The sequence below is a fragment of the Clupea harengus genome, chromosome 4 (genome assembly GCF_900700415.2).
Source record: "Clupea harengus chromosome 4, Ch_v2.0.2, whole genome shotgun sequence".
Taxonomy (NCBI): Eukaryota; Metazoa; Chordata; class Actinopteri; order Clupeiformes; family Clupeidae; genus Clupea; species Clupea harengus.
The window spans coordinates 10,515,729-10,531,338 of record NC_045155.1 but is presented as its reverse complement, the minus strand read 5'-3'; the positions used below and the strand labels follow the sequence as shown (position 1 = coordinate 10,531,338).

Sequence of the window (15,610 nt, the reverse complement as noted above, 5' to 3'; positions counted from 1 at the left end):
TTTTTTTTTACTATTTCTATACTACTCCATACTATTTTACTTGGACAGAAAGGCGGTACCAGATCGGTACAATAAACAAATTAACCTGGTTCTGTGGATGTGGGTGTAGTGGGCAATTTGCATTTTTTTTCAGTCTGTGCATCTCTTGTTTTCCTGTCTCAGAATGATGACACCACCAATGACTACATCAGTGGTGCAGTCAACACTGAGGAGATGTCCACACATACCTTGCCCATAGTCTTTCAGGTGAGAGCACACACACTTGTCACATCGCCCTGAGAAAGAGCTGTCAACTTGTTATGTGTATTGAAGATGAAATGACTGTACACGAACAGTGTGTACTGTGGTAGTAATTAACACCATCTTGTTCTGCCCAACTATATTGGGTCCAATACAACCTTTTACAGACGCTTCCAAGTTGTCCCTCACAACACCATTTGTGTGATTAGAAAACATAGGTAGTTCCCCTTCAGTTCATTCTCAGGAGTACTGCTCCCTCCTGAGGTGTTAATGTATAAAAGTTTGACAGTGTGATCATGTATGCTAATGTTTTTGTTCCACTGGAGAATTCTGGCAGTGTGGACTACTTCACTGTCTGCTGTCTCTGACCACGCCTCCTCTCTCCTCAGAACGGAAACCTACAGGTGAACAGCATCTACCAGCAAACCACACAGGTGAGCAACAGACAGGTTAGAAAAGGTGGAAATGTTCTTAACATTGAACACTCTGCCTTAACTTCTGACATTATTTTATGAATAGACTTTTTTTTTCTCTCAGATGTGTGGTGTGGCACAGGGACATTTAGAGCTTGTCTGCACACATTCAATCGACTTAATTCAATTGTATTTATATAGCGCCAAAACAATACAATTGTCTCAAGGAGCTTCTTCAGTGCAGTAATAATGGAACGTGTGTGTTCTTTCCAGCCTACGTTTGGTCAGTGTGCTGTGCTCTGTGCTTTCAGGGGCCTGTGATTGTGTACAGTTTGGCTGGTCCAGCAGGAGGCGCTGTGGGGCTTGGTGAGGATGTGCAGATAGTGAGGGTGAACATGGGTGCACCGGTCGGGGAGGATCCACTGGACTTCCCACCTATTGTGAGTGATCGAAGTTATCTTTGTCTTTATTTCATCTTTTTACTTATTTCTCTTATTCTTGTGATTTGTTCTCTCCTAGCGTGTTCTAGCCTACTGACTCCATCTTTACGTGACTTCTCTGAACTGTGGCTACATGAAGAAGGATGCTTTTAAACAACTTGAATGAACCATTCTTCTCTCCTTTTCTCACTGTCCCACTTGTCTCCTTCCCAATTGTAACGTTCTCCTCTTCTAGATGTCTGAGATCTTCAGTCTCGCTGACGGCTCCGAGCCTCTGGAGGGCTCTGGCGAGCTGGAGCTCCAGCACCTGCTCGGCACCCTGCGCCGCACCGTCCTGCCGGCCCACTGGATGGCGGTACTGGCCAAGGGCCCTGCTCTGCAGCTGCTGCAGTGCTCCCGGCGCTCGCCCATGGCCGACGCGCTGCTCCAGATTGAGCCGGGCCTCTGCTACGGGCTGAGCGTGCAGGGCCAGCCGCTGCCGCCGGCGCACCCGGTCTATGAGCGCCACCCGCCACACCTCACCTCCGTCAGCCTGGTGGTCGAGCTGCTGCTGGACCTAGAGGGCATGGCTGTGTGCCAGGGCTATCCGTGGGGGTCGGCGCTGGCGGTGAGGCCGCGCACCAACGAGGCCGTGCTCTGCGTGAGGGACGCCTTCTGCCAGCTGCTGGTGGATCCCGTGGAGGAGGGGGAGCGGTGCCACAGGTGCCACCCGCCCTCGTCAGACGTATGAGGAGGAGAAGTGGGGTGGGCCCGGCACGAGACGGACTAGTAGTTTCTAGTAGTTCAGGGACACGGCAGGCCTGTGGGGGCCTATGAGAGTTTGGGGTGTCTCTATCGCCATCCTGAAATCTGGTTCAAATGAATGATGCTTGTTGTAATGAAGAAACAGTAGGCGAACGCCTCTGGGAAGAACTCACACCCAGCGACGGGAAAACCTCTGTAGAAATGTCTCTGTACAGGCACAGATGTGCCCCTGTGCCTTTCCTCTGCCCGTCTCCTGTTCCATTAGTGAAGGGTTTGACGCCAGATGCAGTTGAGATGGCACACTTTTCATGCTCCTTCCTTTTCCATTCCGACACTTCCCCGCCAGCACTGAGGATGTTCAGGGAAAATGCGGTGAGCATATGGGATCAGTCCTGGGGGAGACCGGCGTGCTTCCTGGCCTTGCTGATGCAGGTCCGTAAGCACAGCGATGCAACAGGGACAGGAGCTGTGTACAGCATCTTTGGTGTTCCCTTTTGCGCCAGCTCTCTATAGAGCCAAGAGAGAGGCCTATAGAGAGTTTGGCACTTTGTGTTTCCACACTGAAATGGGATCCATTGTGGTGCTTGCTGTTGTAACAAGTGGTTATAATGGTATAGTTAATGACTCACAGATCACTTCTGAAGTTCCCCAGTGTGCTTTGGTGCAGGGACATCTGCGCCTCAGTGCTGCTTTGGGTTTTACTCAGTGCAGCAGTTGAAGAGTTCAACTACCTCTCCAGGTGCTAGACCAACAGTATGTTCTGCAGAATTCGGTTTTAAGTATTGTTTCTCCTCACATATTGACAAAGTGCAGCTTTAACAGTTTACATTTCTCTCTCTCTCTCTCTTTATATATATATATATATATATATATATATATGATAATACATATATTTAATATCTTGCCATTTTATCACATGCATTTGGCATTTGGGCAACAGGACAATTTGGTAATTTGTACCATTTTGAGTTGTCCTGGAAGAGATATATTTTCCCTGTTTTATTTGTTTTGGTTTGTTATATATACAAAGAATGATCTAGTGTCACAAGTACCTAATTTTCCTTGCTTATATTCTCTCAGGGGATGGAACAATAATTCAATCCTGGGGGAATAAATAGCCAAATAATATACTTTGTAATATTAATATTGTTAAAAGTATTTTGCTTTCGAGTTGTTGGAAGTTGATCTGTTCTGACGTCAACATTGAGTAAAATTATTCAGCTTTCTGTTGCATTGACTAATATTTCAAAGTGTTTTTTTTTTTTTTTTTTTTTTTAAGTGGGGCCAAATCATTGATGACAGTGATGCCTACACTTTTCAACAAACAAAACCAAAATATGTCCATCTTTGTAAATCGTTGATGTCCGTTTGCTCTGTAAGCGCGTGAGAAATATTTGCACACTGGAATTGTACTGCAAACAGTTTTCCCTTCTTGTCAAGTGCCTCTGTTGAAAGAATTTCCCCCTAACTTTTGCTTTAGGATGTCATACTACATTATTTTATGTTACCACATTCAGAATCTGAATGAGTAGGTTACAGTTGGATTGTGTCACTTGAAATAGAATTGTGCTCTGTAAAATACAACATTTGGAGAATTAATGTTGATAACCGTTAAAAAATTCTGTTTCTGTTGAAACAAGCTCTTGCACTACTGACATTGTTTTTCACAGATAGCACACATTGTATTAAAATAACCCTGTTTCTTAAACTGTGGTTTTGTATGTTTATTAATGTTATAAAAGAAAAAAAAATCAACCATCAGGATAGTAATTAAGTATTACATAGGGCTGTAATGATATAATACTTGTGCCTCAGTCTATCTTGGTTCTGTTTGTCCCAAACTCTTAAATGGGTTGGTGTGTTAATGGCGTGGCATTTACTGTGTCTTTCCTACAAAGCCTGGGGCCAAATGCTGCAGAAAACACCTCAGGGGGATCTCTGTAGGCCCTTCTAGGGGCAAAGTCAGTTTTCCTGAATAGGACTCAAAGTTGCAGTAACAAAGTCGTCCAGAGGTGGGCACACCACATCTAAAAACATTGTGGAAGTGAACTACTTGTGGGAGCTCCCCAGTACACCACTACAGATACACCTACAGGTACACATGTCACCTGTAGTGGGCAGGAGGACTTTTTCTCAGCTGGAATGGCCAGGTCATGGGCGGCAGAGTTGGTGGAATGATGGAGCTGCATAACCACAGCTCTCAGCTTAGTGGGCTCCCTCATCTGTGTCCACATGCTGCGCACCAATAAGGCCTCCTCCTGAAGGAGGTGCCGTGGGCCAGAGGGCTATGCGTAGGCCCCACGCTATGCTGCTGTTCCCATGGGTGCTGAACTAAAATAAATGTATTCATATAATAGTGATCTAGGTTGGCATTTATTCGGCATAAAAATCTTTAAACACCTACAGGGTGAGTCAGGTGTTGTTTTCTTTTCATTGGTTTTCTGTAAGGAATATCTAACATACTGGGGAGCCCTCCTTTAGCATAATTATTAATATTCATGGTGGCCCATGGAGCAGAGGCTTACATGTCAAGCAGCACTCTGAGCCACCTGCACTTGAGCCTCTCCATCCTCACTGCCAGCTCAAAGAGAGGTTGCTCAGTGCATGGATGCACCGTGGTAGGCTAGCGTGGCCTGCTCTTGAAAGAGCTCCTTTGTCTCGTTTTAATATGAAGAGGAACTTGCCTGAAAAGAAGCCTTTAAGAAGCCTTTCATGCAGCACTACAGGAGCAGTGACTTGGGCAGACCTAGGAGATGGGTGATATCTTCCCCTAACGCACACACACACAGTGCATTCATTAAGTGTGCCAGCTGGATCAAGTTCTGGGCAGTTGCAGACTTTCAAACCATTTCTGTTGAATTGGCTAAATATGCCAAAGACATTATTCGTAAAGTACTAGACTGATACAGTATAGTAATGAACTGAGCCCATTAGTTTGAAGAAAAATGGCGAGATGATTTCAGTTGTTTTACAGTGCACACTTGATAAACCAAGAGAATCACAAAAACACTTTCTCTTCGTACAGTAAATCAATAAAAAGATCAATGAATTGGTTGTTTTATTGATTATTATAATTTTACTCGAAAGGCAAAAGGCATACACTTGCACTGGTGGCATCCATACAGTGGATGCTTACATATCACATAAGTAGAGTTACACAACCCTCCAAGCCCAAGCAAGCGATGATTTAGCTCCAGGCGTTATTAACACCTTTTTCGCACCTCGCGTCTTCTTTCCCCAATGTGCTCCTCTATTTTTAAAATGTGCATATGAAATCTGCTCACAGTACAGGTCTTCATTTCGCTGCCTTGAACCATTGTGTTGTGGCAAACACAATGATTTATCCTCTTTTCAGTTTATAATCTCTTTCAAGGCTGATGTGGATTATTGCAGATGTATTAACCCTTTACACGCCTATCAACAAATTGCTCCTATAACATATGGTTGACGACAGATCCGTAGATTAAAACCTGGTTATTAATAATGAAGCTTAGTGGTAACTTAAATTCATAAACACTATTATTTTTTTTTCTGATTCGTTTCCTGTGCAACTGACTCCTTTTTAAGACGCGCCACAATCCATGTGCATTTAGGTAAAGTCAGGTGTTCCACGGAAAGGGTTAAAAACGAGGGACATAAAATGTAGAATCAGAGCGATAGAATGGGATTGGCGTGGTCGTCGGGGTGTACTTGAAGCTACGATAACAACCCTTGTCCGTGAAACGGTACAAGCGCTGCGAGAGGGGTGGGGATAATAGAAAGCATGCCTGTCTCCAAGTAAACAGAGGCACACAATGAACACGAGGGAATGTGGACATCTAGTTCAGTTAACTGGAGGTGAGTAGAGCATCTCTTGCCCGTTGAAGATGCATTGAATAGCCTTACCTCTGAGTCTACATGATAGCGAAGATTTCACGAAACACGCGTGTCAATTGGACATCACATGGATTTGTTATGGCGGAATTGTCATTAATAAAGACTCTCCAAAGATAAGAACAAAAAGCTTGAATTGTGCACGGAAAGACTGGAGCAACATCCTACCTCAGGTGAATATGGACTGGAAATGTATTAACCTCTCCGGTTTTGCCTAATATGTAACTCAGCTTGCTTCATGTGTTAACACAAAAGCTGTCATTCATACACGCAGCTGATGCATTCAGTCCTGATGTGTTGTTTTGGGACCTATTTGACAGACATCGATGTAGGTCAGAATTTTCTAAATGAAGTACAATAATGACAATTTGTACTGCTGGCCAACTGCTGGATGATTGCCAAAGCTGTACAGCTGATGGTGTAGTCTGTAGCCTATAGGAAACAAGGTAACGCTAACTGTAGCCCAAGTGTATTTAGCCTACTTATAAACGCCATTGATAGATGGATGACTTGAGTGTAATAACATTCTCACCTTACAGTCTGTGATGAAACACGAACCACGTATATGTTTTTTCCCAGTGCATAGGCTATACTTGTTTTGATTTTTTTTGTTTTGTTTGTTTTTTTCTCAAATGGCCACTTTGATCCAGGGAGTCGTCTGTGTGCAGTGAAGGTTTCCACACGTGCATATCCAGGTAGGACCACGGACTAAAGGTGTAAGCAGTATTGTCATATTAGGAGAATCGTTATTTTGTCTTTTTCTTTTATTTGGCCTGTTCTGTTTCGTGAATGTAAACATGTATTCAAATGTATTCGCTATGTGGGGGAGGGTGGCATCAGTTTGGATGCTTGCTAGGGCGCGTTTGCGTTGCAACAATGCCACGTGCTTGTGCCATTTGGGAGCGAGCTGGAACAAGTCAACTGATTGCAAATTAAATACACTGTTAACAAGAAACAGCTGGCAAGCAGCGACTGTTTAATTACCTTGAAATTTAGGCACTTTCCTCTTGAAATTATGTTGGTAGGCGGAATACATTAGTTATACATCAGGCCATAGTGTCAGTGGCACAATTATGTAAGTATGAAAAACTCTATCTTGCCCACCAGTTTCTTTTAAAGATTGACAGCTATTAGGTTTTTGGAAAGCTCCTTGGTCTGTCTAAGGGTCGTCTAGAACAGATGAAGTGAGGGCAGGGAGCTTTATTCATCCAGTGTCGGATCATTGCAACAGTCCATCCCCAACGGTCTAACCCCTTACCCCACCACCCCCCCTTCTAAACCCAGTAACCCTGTACAGTGAATGTACCACCCCTCAACATCATGCTGATGTTTTCTCTTTCTCTCCCTCTCTCTCCTCACACTTCATTAATTTTAAACAGCGAATAGTCCTTCCGGCCCTCCTGTCCATTTTAACTTGTTCTCCTTTACCAGTGTTATGCCTCTCCCCCATCCATTCTCTCATGTAAATGTAATCATATCAATGGGACATGTAATGCATTAAGACTCGGCCCAAACTCTGGTGAGAGTTGGGCTTAAGAAAGAGACTTACGCCATTATCCTCTTTGCAGATCATAATATGCAGTGTAATCATGGGATTACTCCTTGAGTTTCCTTCAAGCTCTCGCATGTGTGAATTGGGTCGGGCCCCGGGCCGAGGTGGAAAGGGCTCCGCGGGCGTAATTCTCTTAACCTATATTACAGAGGAGACCTTTCCACTAATCCACCCCACCCTTTGCACTCCTCCACTCTGCCTCTCTCCCTCTCTCTCTCTCTCTCTCTCTTTCTCTCTCTCTCTTTCTTTCTCTCTCCCCCTCTCCCTCCATTCATGGCGGCAAGCATATGGAATCACTGATGTTTTTTTTATGTGGCGGGGCTAAATGATTAGGATCAAACAGGAGGAGGCGAGGTCTTTGAACTGCACGTTTCTACTTTTAGCCCCCTCTGTCTCTGAGGCGCAGCCTCTCAGTGTGCCGAGCTACGCTGATTACAACTTTGCTGTTTTTTTTTTCTCTCTTCCTCAAGATTCACCCACAAGTGTCACTGGGACATTTTTAGAATCGATCAAAAGAGGGTGGTGTTGTTGTCAGGCTCTGTCGGAGTCGATTGGAACATGGAGAGGGCGTAGTAGCATTCAATGTAAAATACAGTCAGCAGTAGCCAGTCCACTAAATAGTGCAAGTGCATAGCGCACACGTAAGTAGGATAAGGGAGGGGTAGGATGTAAGGGTGATGCCAGAAAAAGGGAGCATTTTGATGTATTAGGTGATTTGAGGATGAAGGTGAAGAGAGGAGAGGGGGGGGGTAAGAGAGAGAGAGAGAGAGACTGAGAGAGAGAGAGAGAGAGAAAGAAAAAGAGAATCCTGCGCTGAGCATAATTAGGACAGCTTTTGCTTCGAGTTTCTAATTAGACATTCAGGGCAGCGCACTCACTTGTGCCACTGGAGGCTGGGTGAATATTTTAAACAGAGCCTAAATCAAAGTCTTTTTCTCTCCCATCCTTCACCCTCTCGCTGTCTCTCCCTCTGCCGCTCTCTCTCTCTCTCTTTCTCCCTCTTCCCCTCTCCCTCTCTTCCTCTCTGCCTGTGCCTCGCACCCCCACCAGCTGGGACAGCCAGAGCTGGGGAGAATGTGGGTTGCTGCACTCTCGACGCAGTCCCTGCTTAGTGTGCCAAAGCCAAGGTGTGAAGCCCTGCAGATGGAGAGAGAGAGAGAAAGAGGAAAAGAGAGGAATAGGAAGAGATAGATAAAGAGGGAGAAAGAGAGCGACAGAGAGAGAGGGGGAAAGAGAGAGGGAAGGAGAGAGAGAAATAGAAGGAGAGGGGAGAGAGAAAAAGAGGGATAGAGAGAAAGAGGAAGAGATAGATAAAGAGGGAGAAAGAGGGCGACAGAGAGAGAGGGGGAGAGAAAAAGGGGGGGTGAAAGAGAGATAGAGAGGGAGAGAGAAAAAAGAGATAGCGCTGCGTGGTGCTGTGCTATGTGGGCCCTAGAGAGTTGAGCAGCAAGGGCACATGCTGATGCTGATACAGACTAGAGGCACTTTTCAAACCCAACCTCTGCTGTTGCTGGGCTGAGAGGGGAGGAGAAGAGGAAAGGGGAGAGGTAGAGAAGAGGAGAGCGGAGGATTCAAGCAAGGGAGGGCAGAAGGAGAGCTAGGAAGAGTGAGGCAAAAAAAGAGAGGTGTGAAGAGAGAAGGAAATGAGGGAACGGACTCAAGGAGAAAGAGAGAGCATGAGAGAGAGAGAGAGAGAGAGAGAGAGAGAGAGAGACAGACAGAGAGAGAGAGAGGGCAGTGGAGGAGAGGCAGAGTATATATAGGCTGCTGGTGATAGCTGGGTGTGAGACTGCGTTTGTGACAGAGCTAGGTCAGCCATCAGTGAGAGAGGGGCTGGGGACATTGAGGAGCCGCTGGCTCCGTCCAGACACACTTGATGCACAACTGTAGCTGCACGCCTCAGCTGTCACACTGTGCCCTGCGCTCACAGGGCAACAGACGAGAGAAAAAAAACACTAAGGAGTTTATTGAGGCCACTGTGTCAGAAAATCAGCATTATGTCACAACCGGACTCCTGGACATGTTTGAGTGTATTACAACAATGGCACTACTTAAAGGCATTTTTGGAGTGGCCATATGACTATCCTGTTCTGCTTCGGTTCAACCCAAGCCTGATATACAGTATATGGACTAAAGTATAGGGCCTTAAGTATGTGGACTTAAATTTAGGTAAAGATTTGACTAACTGTAATCTAAGCAACACAAGGATCAGGCACAGTGTATTTTATTCTGTGCTGAAAGTGTGATTGCTTTTATGGAATGATGATCATTGTTGTGTTGCAGTAGACCAAATAGGTCAGCCCATCTGTGAGAGTAAAGCTGCAGACATACTGCTCACGCTCCAGATTCAAATATCATACATTAGTTACAGCAACGCTGCAAGGGCATGAGAAAGCCACTCCCACAACCTGTGCTTGAGAGTGAAAGGTGGATAAGGTTTGCAAGTTCAGCATCTCCACATCATTGAAATGAGACACCCCAAGGGAACGTCTGCCCGAGGAAGAAAAAAAAAACAAAGAGAACATCTGAAACGATATGAAAGTGAATAACACAAATATTTCCCATAGCTTCCAAAGAGTAATAAATGCACCTTTGGAGTTCCACACTGGACAGGCATGCTGATGAGAAACAGGTCCAGAGATTCAGTGATATCAGATGAGGTTGGACACTTATAGCCAGGATAAGAAGCCATATTAGACCAAGTTAGAGGAGGTGATATTACTTTTAACCCTAGGTACACAAGTGATGTAGTGTCAGTAAACAAACTACGAGAATGGGTAAAGCTGTGATTGATAGGGATAAGGACAGAGAGAGAAAGAGAGAGTGAGAGCTAGTCAGCTAGTGAAGAGTGAGAGAGACAGTTAGACAGTGATAAAGAGATGAAAAGAAAGTGTTGGGTAGAAGAAAACGGAATGATAGAAAAAAGCGAGAAGTGGATGGTGAAGGAGAAACAGGTGGGAGAAGAGCGAAAGGGGAGAGAGTGTCTTGAAAAAGTGAAGGTATGCAGAGGTAGGAGAAAGAGGCAGTCACCCATTTGAGTGAAGAACAGCTTATGCACATGTTTTCAAACACATAGAGTACATCCGCCAATTACTGTCTAAGCTTTTGAGCCAGCTTTGCGCGTTTCACTTCTGTCCTCAGAAAATCTCAGTGAACTCGGAATGATTATGCTTAAAAAATTTGATCTATCACCTATAATTACAATGCCATAACATTTGGCACAACCTGCTATTAACCTTTAATTACACAGACATTAACCTTTTCTTTTAATACAACGCAATATTAACACAGCAGATGAAATTACACCGAAATACATAACTATGACAAATGATTGACTTGTCTTGGGGCTGCAGGATAGGTTCTGGTAGTGGGCAAAGGTAAACAAAGCTGTGGGCAGGTAATTCTGTCCATATGATGCAGGATCGAGACTGCTGGCCTGGTCAGATATTATCATAAGAGAAACATTGTGAAGGCTTTAATTTGGTCAGTGCGCTTTGATGTAAAACAGATTAAAATAGTTTCCTCAAAGCTCTGTCTAAACCCAGTAAATTATTACACAAGTCACACCAAATCACACTCTCTCCGGATGGTTTTGTCAATAGTACTTTACAATATGGGCTAAATTAAACGGGATAGGCCGTGGTTAAGCAGATTAGTGGCTTTTAGTGGCTTTTCCCACATACTAGAAAGCATTAACTCCTGCACGGACTGGCCATTCCTCAAAGAACAGCGGGGCTTCCACTTCACTGGCCACATTTTAATTAGAAAGCATTTCTGGATCTGATTTCAGATGGTTCCTTCAAAGGGCCCCAGTCAAGTTCACAGTAGAGTTCAGCAGGGACTTAGCTTCACCTTGCGACCCTTGTGAATGTTTTATTTTCTAAAACATACCATTGTAGTGCTCACTTTGTTGAATGAATGGTTATTGTCTAAATTAACTAACTACCCCCACTAAAACGGAATCAGAGCTTCACTTCATTTTGGACAGGTGCCTCACACATGTCAGTATAATTGAAACAAACTATACCCACTCTCTCCACTATGGAGAAGTTTTCTTCTCATAGTCTCTGTGGGGGATGAATGGTGACAGAAACTGAGACACACACACACCTTGCGGTGAAGCTGGTTCCACTCCACTTCGTTTTCATTATTCAGCGCCCTTCTCCACACATCCACCTGAATAATCCTCCATCTTAAAGAGGGGGCCTGCCATTTACATGCTGATTTGGCCGAGTCCCTGTGAGGAGCGACATGACGGATGAGGCTATCGAGGATCTTCAAAGACATCAACAGTCTGCGGCAAATTGACCTGACCAGTGGGACAGCCGTGGTTCTGGGGTGTGACCAATGCTGCTGGAATGTCTGTATAGCGAGATGGCCCGAGACTGTTTGAAGGACGATCCCCCCCTTACCCCCTCCACCCAAAAAAATGTAAACAGGCATATAACCTTCTGGATGGTACCAGTGAGGTGCTTTTGGCTGCCACAGCAACATCTGTACACACAACGGCTTAAAAAATGCTCGTCAGCGACAGCCATCACGCATCACACGCCCGCATTGTCTCACAGACGCCGTCGCCCGTCACAAAGCGAGCAAGCGAGTGGGGTTCAACGTGAAAGTGACCCCGTCGGCTCAGTCCAGACATCTGGGTCTGAGTCACTCACCCAAACGCGCTCTGACATACCGACCCCACCCCGCGTGCCACCCCCCCATGCCAGCGCCCCGGGGGTGAAAGGTTATTGGCTGCACTGTCAGAGCAGCTAGCCTTGCGATATGCCGCTATTTTTAGTAAGGGATTTTCCACATTGTTGCCATGCAGTGGTTGCCTTTGCCGTTGACTGTCTCCTTATTTTTTCTCTCTCTATCTCGCTCTTTCTCTCTCTCTCTCTCTCTCTCCTCTCTCTCTCTATCTCTTTCTGTCTCTCTGACTCCCCCCCCCTGCATTTGTTTCTCCCACGTTGTACAGTTTAGCTCATTGAGTGTAGTGGCGCTGTGGAGAAGTCGAACTGTGACAGATCTGTGGGCTTCGCTCAGGCAGAAAAATGTAGGTCATGTTGTGAAGCAAACACTGAGAGAGCGAGAGATAGAGTGAGAAAGGAAGAGTGAAAGAGAGAGAGAGAGAGAGAGAGAGTGTGTGTGTATGTCTGTGTGTGTCTGTGTGTGTGTGTGTGTGTGTGAGTGTGTGTGAGTGTGTGTGTGTGAAAGACGGAGAGAGAGAGACTTGACTAGAGGACATTATAGGATATTCCATCATGAACGGAGCCACTCCTTTGGAAGCTGGAGATCTTCATTCATTTGCTGTTCTTCCTCCCAGAGAGAAGCATTTATGGCGAGCCAGTGAGAGTGACTGGTGTGAGACTGCAGGCTATAGAGTGGGTGGGACTGTTGTAGGGGAAGAAAAGAGTTGCACTGGGAAGCGCTAACTGCAGTGTCAAGGACGAGCTGCTTGGCAGAGTGGAAGCAGGAGTGCATGGAGACAGCAGTAACAGCAATGAAAGAGAAGAAAAGAAATGAAAAGAGAAAGCAAGAGGGAGGGAGAGGAACCTCTTTTTTGAAGGTGGGAACAGAACAGGCAGAAATAGAGCAGAGATTCTAAACAGCCTCTGAGGAACTAGAAGGGTAAGCAGAGTGGTGTAGCCGTGGCGATACAGTATCTCTTCGTCTCCTGTCCCTGGGTCTGTCTCTTCTGTCACCCCCTGTACTGGGCGTCCCATAAGTCACCTTCATCTGCCCATCCCTCTACCAATCCCGCAAGATTGCATTTCAGCTACATAAATTGACCTGGCCTTGAACTCTTCGGGGGGAACAAATTGTTTTTTTTCTCTCCATCAGTGTCCATCTTTAAAGCTCACCCCTCGTGTGTGTGTGTGTGTGTGTGTGTGTGTGTGTGTGTGTGTGTGTGTGTGTGTGTGTGTGTGTGTGTGTGTGTGTGTGTGTGTGTGTGTGTGTGTCCTTAAAGCTCACCCCTCGTGTGCGTGTGTGCATGTGTGTGTGTGTGTGTGTGTGTCCTGTGTTGCCTCCATATATATCCACATGTGTGTTGCAGTGTGTCGCCTGTGCAATAAAAAACAAACTGAAGTCAGCCTTGTTTGTTTGTTGTTTTACGTTAGGCAGCTTACGGTGCATGAAACAGTGGCTGTGGAAAAATAATTATCCCGCTTTTAGCCTCTTGCATCATTCTAAGAAACACACGGAATCCCTCATCCTGGAGTGTATCTTGTGGGAGCGCCAAACATTTTACAGCCAGTTAAAGACACCATTTGTCACAGCACGCTGCATTTGCTGCCCTCAGATAGTTCATATTTTATCAGCCTAAAATATAACAGATGGAAGCACAGATTTCTGTGTTCCACATTTGACTTTAATGAATTCAAAACATTATTGCTACCAAATTACATTGACTTTCATATGTTTGGTAACTAGAAAGCCCCAATGAATTTCCAGGGATTTTAAATTGTGATGTTTTTTATTGGCTTTTATAAGCTTCATTTTAAGCTTAATTTCAGGATGTTCAATTATGTAAAGGTTATCCATTTGTAACTGTTTGTCCTGAGTACTGGAAGAACTGTCCATGGATCAATATAGTCTTAAAGTAAACTATATGAACTGAGCTGAACACTGAACTTACCCAGAACCACTGAAGTTTTCCTTTGCAGTGCCTGTGTAGTACCTGGTCAGTGCCAGTGGGGGCGCTCTTGCTCTTCCCCATTCCCATGGTGCACTGTGGTCTGGCCCTCTATGCAGTCTGAGTGCCTCCTTAATCAGCATGCAGCAAAGTTCGGTACGAAACAGGATAGTCTGACTTCACACTCCCTATATATGATAGCAATTACTGCTCATTTCAGGGTTGACTGTGATGGATTAACCTAAACTGCCTTAAGTGCTCCTTGCCTCAGACTCTGCTCTGCTGTCTTCAAGCACTTTTTGCTGCACTGCACCAGCTTATAGCCTACGTAATGCCTCAACTCTGTCTCTGGGCTCTTACCTCCAGGGTCCTATTCTGTTGAATGGGTCTTCATTACCTGTTGAATACCTCAGAATACTTCATTAGTGTCTCCCTCTGTCTCCCCCACTATCATTCTCCCTCCTCCTTTTTTTCTGGGACACCTCATCTGGTTAAAACACTGTAGACAGCAGAATGAACACTTAAAGCATGGGTTGATGTCAAATAAGCGTGTGGACTATTTGCATCGTTTAAATACTGAATGTTGGTAATCCTCGGCACCAGTAACCAGTTGGTGTCTGATTACACGCGTTTCGCTGCACACCGTGCTCATTTGTACCGATGGGTTGTATCATCTCCGTGCACCACGTGAGTAGTGCTATCCACAGAGGGCACTCACGCTGCGATAACGCAGCTGTATCTGTCTGCTCCCAGCCCTCTCTCACAGTCTCATCGCTAACAGCGTGATGTTGTTGCTGCTGCTGCTGCCGCCTAATCCTCCCGCGCGTAAAGGTTGTTATGCTAAACCTGCCAAGAGGCACGTCTGTCTGCTAATACCTCAGCGCTCGTTTGCGTGTAGCGTGCCGATAGCATGGAATGGAAGTCCCTGGCCCCTTAAGGTGTTATGCTGGGAATGCGGCGCTGTGCCGATGACAGGCAGGTAGGGCATGGAACAAGCAATAGGAACACGTGGGACATATTTCACTGTAAGAGGGAAAAAAAGGAAAAAGGGGGATAAAAACAGGTGTTCCTCCCTTCATTGACTTCCACAAAACAACAGTTGTGTGCTTTCACCTCTGAGGGCCCCTGAGTCACCACAAACCCAAACATATACGCACATCACACACACACCGTATCCTACAGAGCGTAGATGTGATGATGCAAAACTCTTGGAAGCTTCACTGGTGCTAATGATCCGGGGGCAGCTCGTCACCTCCTAACCCCAGCCAGACCAACCCCCAGCTTCTCAGAGCCCGGCTGCAGCTCGCGGGGACACTGGGAGTGTAGGAAGTGCAGGTCTCAACAAGCCTGAGACCCTGTGGAGTGTTTTGGTTAGTTTGCCAGGGCCTTCACACCTCCCCCCTACCTCCACACTGCAGCTGTTCATCTTCCCTACAGTGGGACACACACACACACACACACACATGCAAAAAGAAATTCACACAGAATATTCACACACGCATGCAAAAAGAAATTCACACAGGCTACTCACAAACATGCAAAGAGAAATCCACACAGTAATATACACTCATACACACACACACACACACACACACACTTACCCTCACAGCCACACACACACACACACACACACACACACTCACACCCACACACACCATGATGATTAGACTCAAAAAAAGGGGGCAGGCCTCTGCACACTGCAGCTAAGCTGAAAGATTTCCCT

At 45.6% G+C, this 15,610-nt stretch overlaps 2 protein-coding genes across 3 annotated transcripts in view; both read left to right on the top strand.

Moving 5' to 3' along the window:
• The first annotated feature begins 7 nt into the window (after positions 1-7).
• Positions 8-3,545, top strand: mbd1a (methyl-CpG binding domain protein 1a). The gene is made up of 4 exons (XM_031566164.2): positions 8-246; positions 630-674; positions 965-1,093; positions 1,329-3,545. Exons 1-4 carry the CDS (start codon positions 214-216, stop codon positions 1,821-1,823), a joined length of 702 nt encoding a protein of 233 aa, XP_031422024.1. The 5' UTR covers positions 8-213; the 3' UTR covers positions 1,824-3,545.
• A 1,570-nt stretch (positions 3,546-5,115) lies between these two features.
• ccdc120a (coiled-coil domain containing 120a) overlaps positions 5,116-15,610 on the top strand; it is a 36,466-nt gene continuing 25,971 nt past the window's right edge. Inside the window, exons 1-2 of one of the 2 annotated variants that reach the window (XM_031566163.2) lie at positions 5,116-5,674; positions 6,361-6,405. The gene's annotated coding sequence lies outside the window, so the exon portion shown is untranslated. Of the gene's footprint in view, positions 5,884-6,360; positions 6,406-15,610 lie in introns of both variants that reach the window. The other variant, XM_031566162.2, reaches the window with a different exon arrangement.

Bases quoted from the DNA above. Each gene is read 5' to 3' on its own strand.
- mbd1a (XM_031566164.2), top strand. From the start codon at position 214: ATGTCCACACATACCTTGCCCATAGTCTTTCAG. The intron at 247-629 runs GTGAGAGCACAC...CTCTCTCCTCAG, and splicing joins CCTTGCCCATAGTCTTTCAG to AACGGAAACCTACAGGTGAA. The intron at 675-964 runs GTGAGCAACAGA...CTGTGCTTTCAG, and splicing joins TCTACCAGCAAACCACACAG to GGGCCTGTGATTGTGTACAG.